This window comes from Biomphalaria glabrata, chromosome 5 (genome assembly GCF_947242115.1).
Source record: "Biomphalaria glabrata chromosome 5, xgBioGlab47.1, whole genome shotgun sequence".
Lineage (NCBI taxonomy): Eukaryota > Metazoa > Mollusca > Gastropoda > Planorbidae > Biomphalaria > Biomphalaria glabrata.
In genome coordinates, this window is record NC_074715.1 from 48,227,773 (window position 1) to 48,242,608 (window position 14,836).

Sequence of the window (14,836 nt, forward strand, 5' to 3'; positions counted from 1 at the left end):
TTCAGTCCTCTTGATGGTCCCAGGTTCATACCCTGCCCACTGCTATCCTTCTCTTCCTGTGGGAGGTTTGAACTAGGATGTAGATTATCTTTAGCTCTGAAGGAACATCTGAACATGTAAAACATTTACAAACATTTTTAAAAATTGTTTGTTCTTTTCCAAACCCATTTTCACAATAATATCAGCGATGTCAAAACTCAAAATAGTCCACAAAGTAAACAGATGGAATGAGATCTTGGTCATGGGGCATGCACTTAGGACTGTCATGACAACTGTTGTGAGTTCAAACCCTGCCTGTCTTCATCCCCTGCTGTCCTGCAGGAGATTAGGGCAGGGTCATAATAACATTCATTTCTGAAGGAACATTTGAAACTAGTAAAGATACATTTTAAGTCAATTCTACATTACGCAAGGTTTGGTAGACCAAATATTGCACCAAAGGCTCACAATATTATGATAAGTGACTTATTTGGTGGTTGAATTAAAAAAAAAGAAGATGCTGGAACTCAGGCAATATGCTGAGGTGGTCAATGCAATAAGAATTATTCTAAGTGAATGTTGTTCGTATTTACATCTATACTGTTGTAGTTGTTATTGTACAGTAGCAACACTGAGGTTGTCGTTGTTATTGTACAGTAGCTACGCTGAGGTTGTAGTTGTTATTGTACAGTAGCAACGCTGAGGTTGTAGTTGTTATTGTACAGTAGCAACGCTGAGGTTGTAGTTGTTATTGTACAGTAGCTACGCTGAGATTGTAGTTGTTATTGTACAGTAGCTACGCTGAGGTTGTAGTTGTTATTGTACAGTAGCTACGCTGAGGTTGTAGTTGTTATTGTACAGTAGCTACGCTGAGGTTGTAGTTGTTATTGTACAGTAGCTACGCTGAGGTTGTAGTTGTTATTGTACAGTAGCTAGGCTGAGGTTGTAGTTGTTATTGTACAGTAGCTACGCTGAGGTTGTAGTTGTTATTGTACAGTAGTTACGCTGAGGTTGTAGTTGTTATTGTACAGTAGCTACGCTGAGGTTGTAGTTGTTATTGTACAGTAGTTACGCTGAGGTTGTAGTTGTTATTGTATAATAGCTACGCTGAGGTTGTAGTTGTTATTGTACAGTAGCTACGCTGAGGTTGTAGTTGTTATTGTACAGTAGCTACGCTGAGGTTGTAGTTGTTATTGTACAGTAGCTACGCTGAGGTTGTAGTTGTTATTGTACAGTAGCTACGCTGAGGTTGTAGTTGTTATTGTACAGTAGCTACGCTGAGGTTGTAGTTGTTATTGTACAGTAGCTACGCTGAGGTTGTAGTTGTTATTGTACAGTAGCTACGCTGAGGTTGTAGTTGTTATTGTACAGTAGCTACGCTGAGGTTGTAGTTGTTATTGTACAGTAGTTACGCTGAGGTTGTAGTTGTTATTGTACAGTAGCTACGCTGAGGTTGTAGTTGTTATTGTACAGTAGTTACGCTGAGGTTGTAGTTGTTATTGTATAATAGCTACGCTGAGGTTGTAGTTGTTATTGTACAGTAGCTACGCTGAGGTTGTAGTTGTTATTGTACAGTAGCTACGCTGAGGTTGTAGTTGTTATTGTACAGTAGCTACACCGAGGTTGTAGTTGTTATTGTACAGTAGCTACGCTGAGGTTGTAGTTGTTATTGTACAGTAGCTACGCTGAGGTTGTAGTTGTTATTGTACAGTAGCTACGCTGAGGTTGTAGTTGTTATTGTACAGTAGCTACGCTGAGGTTGTAGTTGTTATTGTACAGTAGCAACGCTGAGGTTGTAGTTGTTATTGTACAGTAGCTACGCTGAGGTTGTAGTTGTTATTGTACAGTAGCTACGCTGAGGTTGTAGTTGTTATTGTACAGTAGCTACGCTGAGGTTGTAGTTGTTATTGTACAGTAGCTACGCTGAGGTTGTAGTTGTTATTGTACAGTAGCTACGCTGAGGTTGTAGTTGTTATTGTACAGTAGCAACGCTGAGGTTGTAGTTGTTATTGTACAGTAGCTACGCTGAGGTTGTAGTTGTTATTGTACAGTAGCTACGCTGAGGTTGTAGTTGTTATTGTACAGTAGCTACGCTGAGGTTGTAGTTGTTATTGTACAGTAGCTACGCTGAGGTTGTAGTTGTTATTATACAGTAGCTACGCTGAGGTTGTAGTTGTTATTGTACAGTAGCTACGCTGAGGTTGTAGTTGTTATTGTACAGTAGCTACGCTGAGGTTGTAGTTGTTATTGTACAGTAGCAACGCTGAGGTTGTAGTTGTTATTGTACAGTAGCTACGCTGAGGTTGTAGTTGTTATTGTACAGTAGCTACGCTGAGGTTGTAGTTGTTATTGTACAGTAGCTACGCTGAGGTTGTAGTTGTTATTGTACAGTAGTTACGCTGAGGTTGTAGTTGTTATTGTACAGTAGCTACGCTGAGGTTGTAGTTGTTATTGTACAGTAGTTACGCTGAGGTTGTAGTTGTTATTGTATAATAGCTACGCTGAGGTTGTAGTTGTTATTGTACAGTAGCTACGCTGAGGTTGTAGTTGTTATTGTACAGTAGCTACGCCGAGGTTGTAGTTGTTATTGTACAGTAGCTACGCTGAGGTTGTAGTTGTTATTGTACAGTAGCTACGCCGAGGTTGTAGTTGTTATTGTACAGTAGCTACGCTGAGGTTGTAGTTGTTATTGTACAGTAGCTACGCTGAGGTTGTAGTTGTTATTGTACAGTAGCTATGCTGAGGTTGTAGTTGTTATTGTACAGTAGCTACGCCGAGGTTGTAGTTGTTATTGTACAGTAGCTACGCTGAGGTTGTAGTTGTTATTGTACAGTAGCTACGCTGAGGTTGTAGTTGTTATTGTATAATAGCTACGCTGAGGTTGTAGTTGTTATTGTATAGTAGCTACGCTGAGGTTGTCAATTGTGGTCAAACTGAATTACCATTTGATTGGATCAATACAAATTATCTTATCTTTATCTTATAAAAAATAATAAGAATTGAAAATTAGTTGGAATAAAATATAAAATATGAAGAAGCACAAGAGCTTCTCGCAGTAAAATTATACAGTGTACTAAAAGTGTAATTATAATAAGAACATATTGTGTTCAAATTTAAATCACAATTGAACTCTAGACCTCACTAAGGTCCTCAGTCATGTACCCAACAGCAAGCATCCAACAACTTCTACAATACTTTTCTTTTACAACTTGCAAACAGCTAATTTTTACTTTTTAGCATTTTTCATCCCACATTCACCCAGCATTTGCAATGACATTAGTCTGATACATATAGACTTTTTTAGGTCATTAATTACATCACTGGCTATGTTAATAAAAAAGAACTTTAATAAGATAGAATAAAAACATTTTGGAAATTACCTCATAATTGGGCTCATCAGCAAGCTCCTCGTAGTTCAAATCTCCAAAATAGATGTTCAATTTGACCAGTTCATCTCTAAGAGACACACAAAATCTTTCAGTATAAAGGTTTTTTATAAGGATAAAAACATTTATGACGTACTCCTTGACATTTACATATTCTATTTAAACGTATTTGAGGGCATATTGCGTTTTTAAGTAAATGTTACTAGTTAGTTGGATCATGTCTTTGAATTGACAGAGTGATCATGACAATATGTTTTGACAGAGAAAAAATGTCACTCAAATGTCTATATAAATCTACATTCCTGACAAATTAATCTCACCTATTCTCTTTTTCTTAAAAGTAATTTATAACTAAGCAAACTTATTATTGAAAGTAACTAACAATTTTAGATGAAGATGTTTTAATCATTTCAAGACTAGGCAGAATACTGAGCCTAAATGTAGCCATGCTGTAAGTAAATAGGCTGGGGATCTTGCTTGTGGTCTCAGGTGCAAATGGACATATCACAACATGTCTTCTAACATCCCACTAGAACAAAGACAGCTCAACTATTGACATTTTAAAAGAGCAAATGGCAGTGTTATGAACATAATAATAACAGAGTCAAAAACCATGACCTTTAGTCTGGCTTTAATACACTGAATGACTACACAACACAAATTTCATGATCACATTCTTATGGATGAGTTACAAGCACATGTAAACATAAGAGCGATAACTAATACAGCCTATAATTTTCATAACAGGCAGTATCTAAAATGCAAAAGAAAATTTTTACTTTTGGGAATGTAGTGTAAATAAATAAATTAATTGGATTTATATAAATGAATAAGCTTTTACAAAGTTTTAAATTTAGATTTTAATATTTTTTTTTTTTAGAAAGAGAAAAACTTCCAAGACATAGATTTAGTCTGACACCTTCCATGTTTACTGTGCAATAGATTTAGGTATAAAGTACTAGACTACATCTAGATTCTAGATTTAAATATTTTAATAGCAGGGGTGTGACTAAAAAAATTGACGTGATCTAAATTGGAGAGAGGAAGGCCAGGTAATTGCTCGTCCTGCTGCCATCTGTTAGCCAGCATTGTTTCAGACCAACAGGAAGTTTGGAAGATGACCCAACAAACTTCTTTTCCTATAGTATCTTCCAATATAATCAAAATCTAAGTAATCATATAACAGATAAAAAAAGGCAAAGCCAATGACACTAGCTTCAGCTGGAATAACCTGCCTAGTGAGTAGCCAAACATTCTGGGCTCACATAAGTCTCAAAAGCCACTTGAGGCGGCACAAAACCCTAGTGCACATGCCCTTGTTAATAGATGAACTTGATTGTGCAAAGCTTGCTGACAAGACTCCTTGCAATAATGAAGCATTAGAAGAAATAAGTAGAATAACTTATGAATAGACCAACATAAGCTTTATAAGTGGGATCCGATTTAAAAAAACAACTTACTTCTTGTTAGCTTTTTAATATTTTTTTTTTACCTTAAAGCAGCATTGGATATGTTCAGTTTGCAAAACGATGGCGGCTTTGAACCATTGCAGACACTAGGTCTTATATAGTTCTGGGGATAAGTATAGAAATGATAAAAATAATGTAGTGATAGTGCTAAAAAAAAAATAATGATAGTCCTAGTCCATGCACATCAGGAAAACCAAATAGGGAAAATTTTATAAAAGCTTTTCATTAGGCTACAGTTGTTGTACATCACCCTATTGAACATATACGTTTGCAAGGTTTATGCCTACACCTCAACATGTAAAAAGGTTTACAGCTTGTTTTAAAACACGATGAATTCTTTAAACTATATTATATCTAAGATGAAATGTAGCCGTCAATTATTAATCAAACAAATATTTTTTTTTTGGGAGATGTTGTGGCAGATTATAAATGAGGTGGTGCAACAACACTGCATACTGCAACATTACATTATAGTTATATAGTTGGCTGATCTGGTTGTATGGAATGTGCTCTGGACTGTCCTCTCAATGATACTGGGTTTAGACCCTGCCTGCTGTCATCCACCGCCATTCTTATGGAGGTTTGGGCTAGGATGTAAAAATCGTCAAATTTTGAAGGAACATCCAAAACATGTTCAATAAACAAATTAAACAAACACAGAGGTGAGTTTTAATGGGTTGGAATGGAGCTTCTAGTTAATGCACCGGACTTATATCTATAATTGTTATTAAAACAATTATCATAAGAATTGTTGTTACATGATTTGCTCAGCTAGTAATTTTAGTTTCTTTTACCAGTGTTTATATCTGTAAGTGCTTGTGTACTAGTGAACATGTGTGAGTGTGTGTGCTAGTGTTTGTATTATTGTGTATTGTTTGCATGTGAGATATATATATATATTCGCTGTGGTAAGCAGAAGTGATACCAATTAATATTTTGAAAATTAAAAAGTTTCCCCAGATAGTTCAACCTTCAGCCTTGCCTCTGTCCAGTGTTTTAGAGCCTACCCCCCCCCCCTCCCGTAAGGTATAAAAAACAGGTCAATGAATTTGCATCTGCTTTGAACCTTCTAAGACAGAATAATTATTCATGCAGCTCAATAGAGAATTTAAGAGACTTAGTCTTAACTTTAATGGCAATTACAAATTAGCATGTTTCTGCACATGTGTTTCAAAAATTACAGCCATCAAACAAACATTTATCACTTACAACATAACTGTCTGTTGGCCATTGCAACGTAGCTATTGTTTTTTCATAGGTAGATTCTCTGAAGAAAATAGAATGCAATAAATGTACTTAGTTTGTAATGAATAGAGATCTAGATGACAATATATCTGTTTGTAGTGAATAGAGATCTAAATGACAGCAGGCCCTATATCTATGGAAATGTGTTTTGAAATAAATTGTATGTTCTAAAAAATAGCAACAAACATTTTTTATTTTTTCAAAATCTGACTGAAATAAATAAGATAATTTTCTTGATTGGCCACAATTCACTTATTATTTTTCTTGTAATATTTAGAATGGATGCCTCATCATATGGTATGCACTCTGAACTGGCATCTTAAAGGTCCCAGGTTTAAACCCTTGCCACTTTGCAGTCCTGCAGGGACTTTGGGCTAGGAAGTAATAATTTTCAATTCTGAAGGAACATCCCAAACATGTAAAACAAAACATTCATGATAAGACTTATTTAAGTCTTCTGTGCAAGTTTTTAATTTAATATGAACAAAATGTTCTAAAACAAAAAAGGAACAAAAAACTGTTTCTTACCTGCATAGATCTGTACAATTACAAGAGTCTTTTTTAGTTTCCAATTCACATCTCACTTGATATAAGCATTTCAAGTCTATGGACATAATTGATAGTGTTTACTTTTAAAATAGCAATGAAATAATAGGCTTTTAATTTGTTTATGTAGTTGTCAGGGGTTTCTATACAAGGTAGCTTTCTGCATGGTAACGTATGTGCTTTGTTATTACAATAGTACTGGGTTCAGCCTCTACACACTGCCACCATCTGCCTTCCTGTAGCGTGTTTAGACTAGTATGTGACGGAATCTCAGAAACATGTAAATACAAAACATTACAGCACTAAAATATTTTTATCATATTCAGATTAAATTTTTTTGTAGTAAATACAGCATACATAAGAGTAAGCATCAAAAACATCTATGTCATCAATAATTTCTTGCAACATTTCAGAAAGAAAATCTTTGCAGATGATTTTTTTTAAGCAGGAAGGAAAAAGAAAAATAATTTTTTATAACTCAAGAAGAAAGTAATTTGTATTTAGAAAACATCTAGATTATATCTGTGTAAATGAAACATGTACAAATTATTGTCAATGTCAATATAACACAAGAGAAGCGGTGGCTGAATGGTAAAATGTTTGATTCTGAACCGAGTTGTCAAGTGTTAGAATCTTGGTGATGACTGCGATTTTTAATGTCAGGATCTTTAGGGCATGTCTGAGTCCACCCAGCTCTAATGGGTACCTGACATTAGTTTGGGAAAAGTAAAGGCTGGCAACATGACATCGGCCACAGAAAAAGATGAACCGTACACTTTCTGCCATATAGATCGCAGGCTCTGAAACTTTATATTATAACACTGACCTTCCTTACTCTTGCACTGAGACATGGTTGTGTTGGTCATGGACTGATCTAGATCAGAGTCAATACAATTACATCTATCTTTGATATGCATCTGCTCACAAGCTTTCTGACAAGCCTGAAAAAAAAACAAAACAGCACCACTTGACCTAAAGTAAATTTATGTTTCATTCAATATTTGATGTGAATTTGTAATCTCTTTTGGAGAAACACTTCAGTTACATCTAATTTCCTAGAAAACAAAATTCAGTCACACTAATCTATTCAATATATGATTAAATTGTCACAATAATATAGTTTTTTTTATTGGTCATTTAATATGGATGTAATAAAACTCTTACCAAAACTACTTTAAAATAAATAGCATTGGTAATCTCACTTTCAAAACCTTTTTCCCTTTATGGATAGAAACATATAACATTAATTAGTCAAATAAATTTAAGTAGAAATAAACTGTTTCTGATTGTGATTGGCAAAAGATCTTCCTTAAAAGACACCAGTCATCTCATTAGATATACATGTCCTTTGGTTTGTTTGTCAGAAAAGCTCAAAAGGTCATTATAGATATAGAACTGGTGTATTTCCGCTGCCACATCCCTTTTGATGATATGGGGACGAGGTCTTAAATTAGCTTGTTGCAAATTAGTTATGACTTAGAAGTCAAATTTATTATAGGTCTTTGACTTTTAACGGTGGCTTTCTATTATAGCACTCTTGACATTCCTTTTGGATTGCTAGGGTCTTAAAACTGATTTAGAGAACTTTAAGCAAACCAAAGCAAATTTTCTAAGTTTTATTGGTTGATTGATCTTTGGTCAATCTCATATAATTATGAGTCATTCTTTGTTCAGTTTTTTTGATAATATAACAAACAAACTTTGATTTCATTTTCCTCATTATATTTTAATTTTTGTTTCCACAAGCTTGGCTCATTTTTTTTTGTCACACATAACATTTTTTAGTCAATCTCTCACAACACATGATCATGAGAAAATGTCTTTCTTGGTTCAGTTATTTTGAAAACAGAACAAACTTACTTCTACTAAATATGCCTAATTGTATATTAATTTGATTTTATAAGCATGGCTCATTTTTGTTTCCTTTTAGATTTTCATCTTGCATTTAAAAGAATTTTGCTACGTTTCACTAATGTCTTCATGATCCTATTAGTCTTTGTTCAATGTTGTTAGGAAATTTATTGGAACTTTCACAATATAGACTAAACAATCTCCAGGACGCTAAATTGAACTTTGATCTACAAAAAAAGCTACGAATGGAATTGGATTATCCGATTGTTAAATAGGGCACAAAAATAGGGTGAAAATGCAATGGCGCCTGGTGATTATATATATATATATTCTGTGGCATTTTACGTCTCGAGAGACGATCTTTTCCCTTTGCAACTTCTTGAGTGACTAAAGAGGCCAATCCTTGATACACAGCTGCGATCGAAGGTTGGGCATATATAATCACCAGGCGCCATTGCATTATCACCCTTCTTTCTGCTTCTGTTGTGTATGACATCTGCAATCCGTTACCCTTCCTTTATGCTCTCTCTCCATGTGATCTATCCAGTGCCACCTCTTCCAAGCTGCCAGTGACGATTTTGAAGAGCTTCATGTCACGTTTGCATACATCCGTATAACGTAAAAGTGGGCGACCAGCGGCTCTCCTGCCTTCTATTAGATCGCCATACAGGATGTCCTGTGGAAGTCGACCTACTGGCATTCTATGTATGTATGTATATATATATGTATATATAATATATATAATATATATATATACATATCCGTATATATAAATATTTATAGCTTTAGGCCTACCTTTAGACAACATTTAACTCAGGCTGACATATATATAAATAGTGTACATTTGACTTACTGGTTTTGTATACTTGTAGTCCAAGACTGTGTGACTTTCAGATATACATGATGAAAATGGCTCTCCAATCCTAATAATTTCAACCTGTACATGAAGTTTTTTTAAAAAGGTTTTTACTGAAAGATACTTCAAAAGGGAGAGCACAAGAAAAGAGCAGAAAGAAAAACCAGAGTGGTTGAGATGTGTGTAAAGGCTTGAAGATATCAAGAGCTATTTTTGTAAATACTTTCTTACAAGTGAAAAGATTGTTCACTTTTTTTTTTAAAACTACTTAATCAAAAAATGTATAAGGCATTTGATAATTGATTCAGTTAAAGAAAAACAAAATAAATAACAACATTAACCTGTAATTTCTAACTTCAACTTTATTGAACATGTAGGCCTAAGTGAATGGAACACAATGTCTCTAATATAGGCTACTACAAGGAATAAGCAGGGTAGTTTTCATTTTGCATTTCCAAGAAGACATTTGAGACTTCATTGGTAATGAGTAGACAGAAGGACTGTGTTTACCCAAAATAATATTTAGTTTCACTACTGACCATATTTCATATTTCAATGTCATGTGATTTTTTGTTAGTTTTAATTTTATTTCAATTAAAGATAACAAGGGCATAATTTCTTACAGCTCTTTTTTTTTTACTTAGAATCTTTAATGTATCTACCGTGACATACATCTCTACACAATGAAACACAAGATTCTTAATACCAAAATAAAAATATAGGTAAACAAAATACTGTGCTATGCTCTAGTATTCAGGAAGGCTGCCTGGTTGTATGATAATGGGCTTCAGACAGTTGTCAAAATGGGCTCTGCCTGCCGAAATCCCTCATTATCCTGCAAGAGATTTGGGCAAGGACATCCTCATTTCTTAATACTTTTCAGTAACGTCTAAAGCAAACAGATGAAGTGCTAGCTAGAACTAAAGAACATTTGGTTTAGATTGGCTCTGCTAACACTACTAAGCTATAATGCCATCTGATAGCAAAGGCAAAGAAGTACTAAGTGAAATTGACTATTCATGGTGGATTATCATGACATGTTTCATTATAATTTTCTAAACTCATTATGTAAAGCCTTCTTACTTTCTTCAAAGCAATGAATGTATGCATTCCAGGACTGACAGCTATATCATTGTCATCCAGAAATGGAGCAGTGCCAGGCTCATGAATTATAACTCTAGCTCCAACATCAGATGTTATGGCAGGTGTGTACTCATCTGTCTCTAGAGACAAAATCAGTTCAAGTCCTGGAAATACACAATACTGTAATGAAATGTAATTTCTCTTTCTCACAAATCTCTTTCTCAAATCTATTATCTACAGTTGAAATTTAATCTATTTTAGAATGTCTAAACAATTTAATCAGGGTGAAATCTCGATCTTGTTATTTTTGCTAAGTATTAAAATCTCTTCAAAGTTACTGAACTACAATACAAAATAAGCACTGCAATCACTGATATGATTCATTAGTACCAAATCAATTAGTCAAATTTGCAGTTTTGAGGAAATTAAAAATTTTTAATTTAAGATAACAAAAAAACAACAAAAAATTAGTTTTTAATAGTCGCATGTGTCAATCTTATATGATTCAGACATTGCTTCAAAAAAGAAGATGATTACAATGTTTTGAGAAGCAACTAAAATAGCAAAAATAAGAAAACAAAATATGTCTATACATTAATTACCTCCAGCAATTCCACTTTTTCTGGAAGTAAAGTTCTCATGATGTAATGTATAACAGTTTCCATACTGTGGAGACACTACTTGTTGAAACAGTCTGCAGATAATGAGTACAACATAGAGGTTGATTAAGTTATAAAGAATCATTGTTTTCATTACTATAATAATATATATATATATATATATATATATATATATATATATATATAAATTAGGGGTGCACCGGATAGTTGCTCCGGCTCCAGCCTATTCACTATTCGGTGATATTCGGCTCCAGTCGAATATCACTGCCGAATAGTTAGCCAAATAGTAAAAAGTACACCTATTTAATATGCATAAAGTGGACGTCGTCTGTTCTAAAATGTATTAATGTTTACATTAAAACAAAATAATGTCCTTAAAAATTGAGCCTCTATGAATATGCACCAAACATTGTTTATTATAAATACAAGGCTGTTAATATAAATAGAAATGAAACTTTACATCATAAATTTACTAACAGAGCAGCAATGGCTGGCACATTTTTTTCAATTTGTCTTGACATTTGAGTAAAAATGTTATATTCCTTGACAACATCATGCTGACCAGATGTCTCTCTAGCTGTGCGGGTATATCTCCAGAGGTAGAGATGAACAACTCCCACCCCCTTTTTATTTGTTTAGTCCATTACATTGAGTTTATTGATAGACAGGTGACCACAAGTTAAATAAGATGGACGTAGGTTCAATGTCAGCGTATTGAGACTCTCTAGAGGTCACACCTTTCGAGGGAACTGAGTTTGTTTACCTGACATATAGTATATATATATATATATATATATATATATATATATATATATATATATATATATATATATATATATATATATAGTTTTTCAATTGTAGTTCGATTCATAGCTATTAGAAACATCAGAAATACATATATACTATACACGTGTAAAAGAATATATTAAAACCTACTCATAACCACACATCCGTCCAGCAAAAGAGCACATTCTAATCAAGCCTTCTTTCTGATGACCAATCTGTTGACGTATATCCCTGAAAGAGATTTGAGAAGCTAAACAAAATGTCAGAAACCAAAATTAACTTTTCAAATGTTAAATTGCATTCTAATGTCATACATTTTTATTTTAGTAGATTGGAAGTGCCTCGTGTGGAGTTTTTGATCTCCCATCGAGCGCCTCCCCAGGTGGCGGATAGGGGAATGCGCTCCAGATATGGTGGGTACCGGGGAAATAAAATACCCGGGGTGGACCAAAATCAAACCTGCTGCCTTGCAGGAAGTGGAGGGATCCACAAAGGCTAGGGCACCTTACCCGAAAATAAAGGCAGCTATCCAGAGAGCTGAAAGGGGCAGCCCCCCAGATGGTTATGCACAGGGCTAACAACTCTGTCATATAAAAAATACTGTTACGAAAGCTAATACACACAAGAAAACCCGGACAGATCTCAACGGAAAACGACCTAGGCCTGGAAAAGGACATGATTTTTGTTTTGCGACATGGAACGTGCTAAGCCTTTATAGAGCAGGTGCGCTAGCCCAACTTACTGAAATGTTAAAGAAATATAGGATACCCCTTGCAGCCCTACAGGAAATCAGGTGGAAAGACTCGGACATTCTCAGAACCAAGGAGTATACTATATTTTATAGTGGTGGAAGCACTAACAACTTAGGTACAGGTTTTGCTGTTAAAAAGGAAATGGTAGGCAATGTCATTGGATTTAAACCTGTAAGTGATAGACTCTGCTCACTACGTTTGAAAGGAAAATTCTTCAACATATCATTTATCAATGTTCATGCCCATACTGAAGATGCAGATGATAACACAAAAGAAGCCTTCTATGATGGACTGGAAAGAATTTATGATGAAGCGCCAAAGCATGACATCAAAATAGTCCTAGGAGATTTCAATGCAAAAATTGGAAAGGAACCAGCATTCAGACCAATAATTGGCAAAGAAAGTTTACATGAAGAGACCAACAATAATGGCATAAGATTAGTGGATTTTGCATCAGGAAAAGGAATGTCTATCAGCAGCACAAAATTCCAACATAAGAATATTCACAAGGTAACCTGGATCTCACCTGATGGCAACACCCAGAATCAAATAGATCATATACTCATAGATAAGAGACATGGATCAGACATACTAGATGTAAGAAGTTTCAGAGGAGCTAATGCTGACTCAGACCACCTACTAGTAAAAGCTAAACTTAGACAAAGAATAAGTACCATACACAATTACCAAAGAAAGAGAGCACAGCAATATGATAGTCAAAAACTCACAAAGGATCCACTTGTTGCAGAAACTTATAGAATGGCACTCCAAACACAACTGACAACATTAGAAAAGGACTGCGAAAATAACATAAATGAGCATTGGGAAATAATAAAGCATGCTATCAAAAGAACAGCAGAAGAGGTAGTTGGATTTAAACAAAAGAACGAGAAAATAGGGTGGTATGATGATGAATGCAGACAAACTATAGAAGAGAAGAACAATGCCCGAATGATAATGCTACAGAGAGAAACCAGGAACACTAGACAGCAATACAATGAAGCAAGAAGAAGGGCCACAAAAGTTGTAAGAAAGAAAAAACGGGAATGGGAAAAGTCCAAGATCACTAAAATTGAGGAACTAGCAAAGGAGGGAGACATGAGAGGAATGTATATGAAAATTAAAGATGAAAAGAACGGATTTCAAGCTAGACCACACATGTGTGAGAACAAAGATGGTCAGCTTATTACAGAAAACAGCAGGGTCATTGAGAGATGGGCTGAATACTTTGAGGAGATCCTAAATACCACTGAAGATGGAGACAATGGAGAATATGAACTGCCGCATGGGGGACCAGATCCCTTAGTGAACCCTCCAACACTCATTGAAACATCAGAAATAATTAGGACCATGAAGAATCACAAAGCACCAGGAGAGGACCAAATCACAGCAGAACTAATTAAATATGGAGGGAAAGACTTACATTCCCAAATACACAGACTAATATCAAGAATTTGGGAAGAAGAAGTAATACCAACAGAATGGGAAACGGCTCTTATAACCCCAATACACAAAAAAGGATCCAAGTTAAAGTGCTGTAATTACAGAGGAATCTCTCTACTAAATGTGACTTATAAGATACTGTCTAGGCTTATAACTAAGAGACTTGGAAAATATTCAGAAGAAATCTTAGGTGACTACCAATGTGGTTTCAGACCCAACAAATCCACAACCGACCACATCTTCACACTAAGATGTATACTAGAAAAATGCCATGAATACAACATACCAATCCACCAACTCTTTATAGACTATAAAATGGCTTATGACAGTATCAGAAGGAAATACCTATATGACACACTACAGGATTTTGGAATACCCAATAAGCTGACAAGACTTATACATATGACATTAAACAACTCAAAAAGCAAAGTCATAATACAAGGAGAACACTCACGGGAATTTAGGATTAAACGAGGATTAAGACAAGGAGACGCACTTTCCTGCATGCTTTTCAACTTAACACTGGAGAGGGTTATAAGAAATATACACATAAACACAAGGGGAACTATTACTAACTACTTCGGGAGAGAAAACATGGGTCCACAACCAACAGGGACGATATACAGCCAACCTCTACAATACCTTGCTTATGCCGATGACATTGCCTTATTGGGTAAAGAAACCTCTGACATCGCTAGAGCCTTCATACAACTAGAAGAAGCATCTCGACCAGCAGGACTTGAGGTCAATGACAGTAAAACCAAGTACATCACAATGACAAGAGACAATCAAACAGAGGGACAAAATATCAAAATCAAAG

At 35.0% G+C, this 14,836-nt stretch overlaps 1 protein-coding gene across 2 annotated transcripts in view; it reads right to left on the bottom strand.

The window, feature by feature from the left end:
* LOC106053390 (acid-sensing ion channel 2-like) overlaps positions 1-14,836 on the bottom strand; it is a 36,246-nt gene that overhangs the window by 2,059 nt on the left and 19,351 nt on the right. For both annotated transcript variants that reach the window (XM_056028574.1, XM_056028575.1), the window contains exons 8-16: positions 11,972-12,052; positions 11,018-11,109; positions 10,416-10,579; positions 9,330-9,413; positions 7,452-7,566; positions 6,608-6,683; positions 6,044-6,101; positions 4,858-4,937; positions 3,360-3,435 (exon numbers count right to left, since the gene is read on the bottom strand). In XM_056028574.1, the coding sequence (XP_055884549.1) occupies positions 3,360-3,435; positions 4,858-4,937; positions 6,044-6,101; positions 6,608-6,683; positions 7,452-7,566; positions 9,330-9,413; positions 10,416-10,579; positions 11,018-11,109; positions 11,972-12,052 (826 nt within the window). The remainder of the gene's footprint in view (positions 1-3,359; positions 3,436-4,857; positions 4,938-6,043; positions 6,102-6,607; positions 6,684-7,451; positions 7,567-9,329; positions 9,414-10,415; positions 10,580-11,017; positions 11,110-11,971; positions 12,053-14,836) is intronic.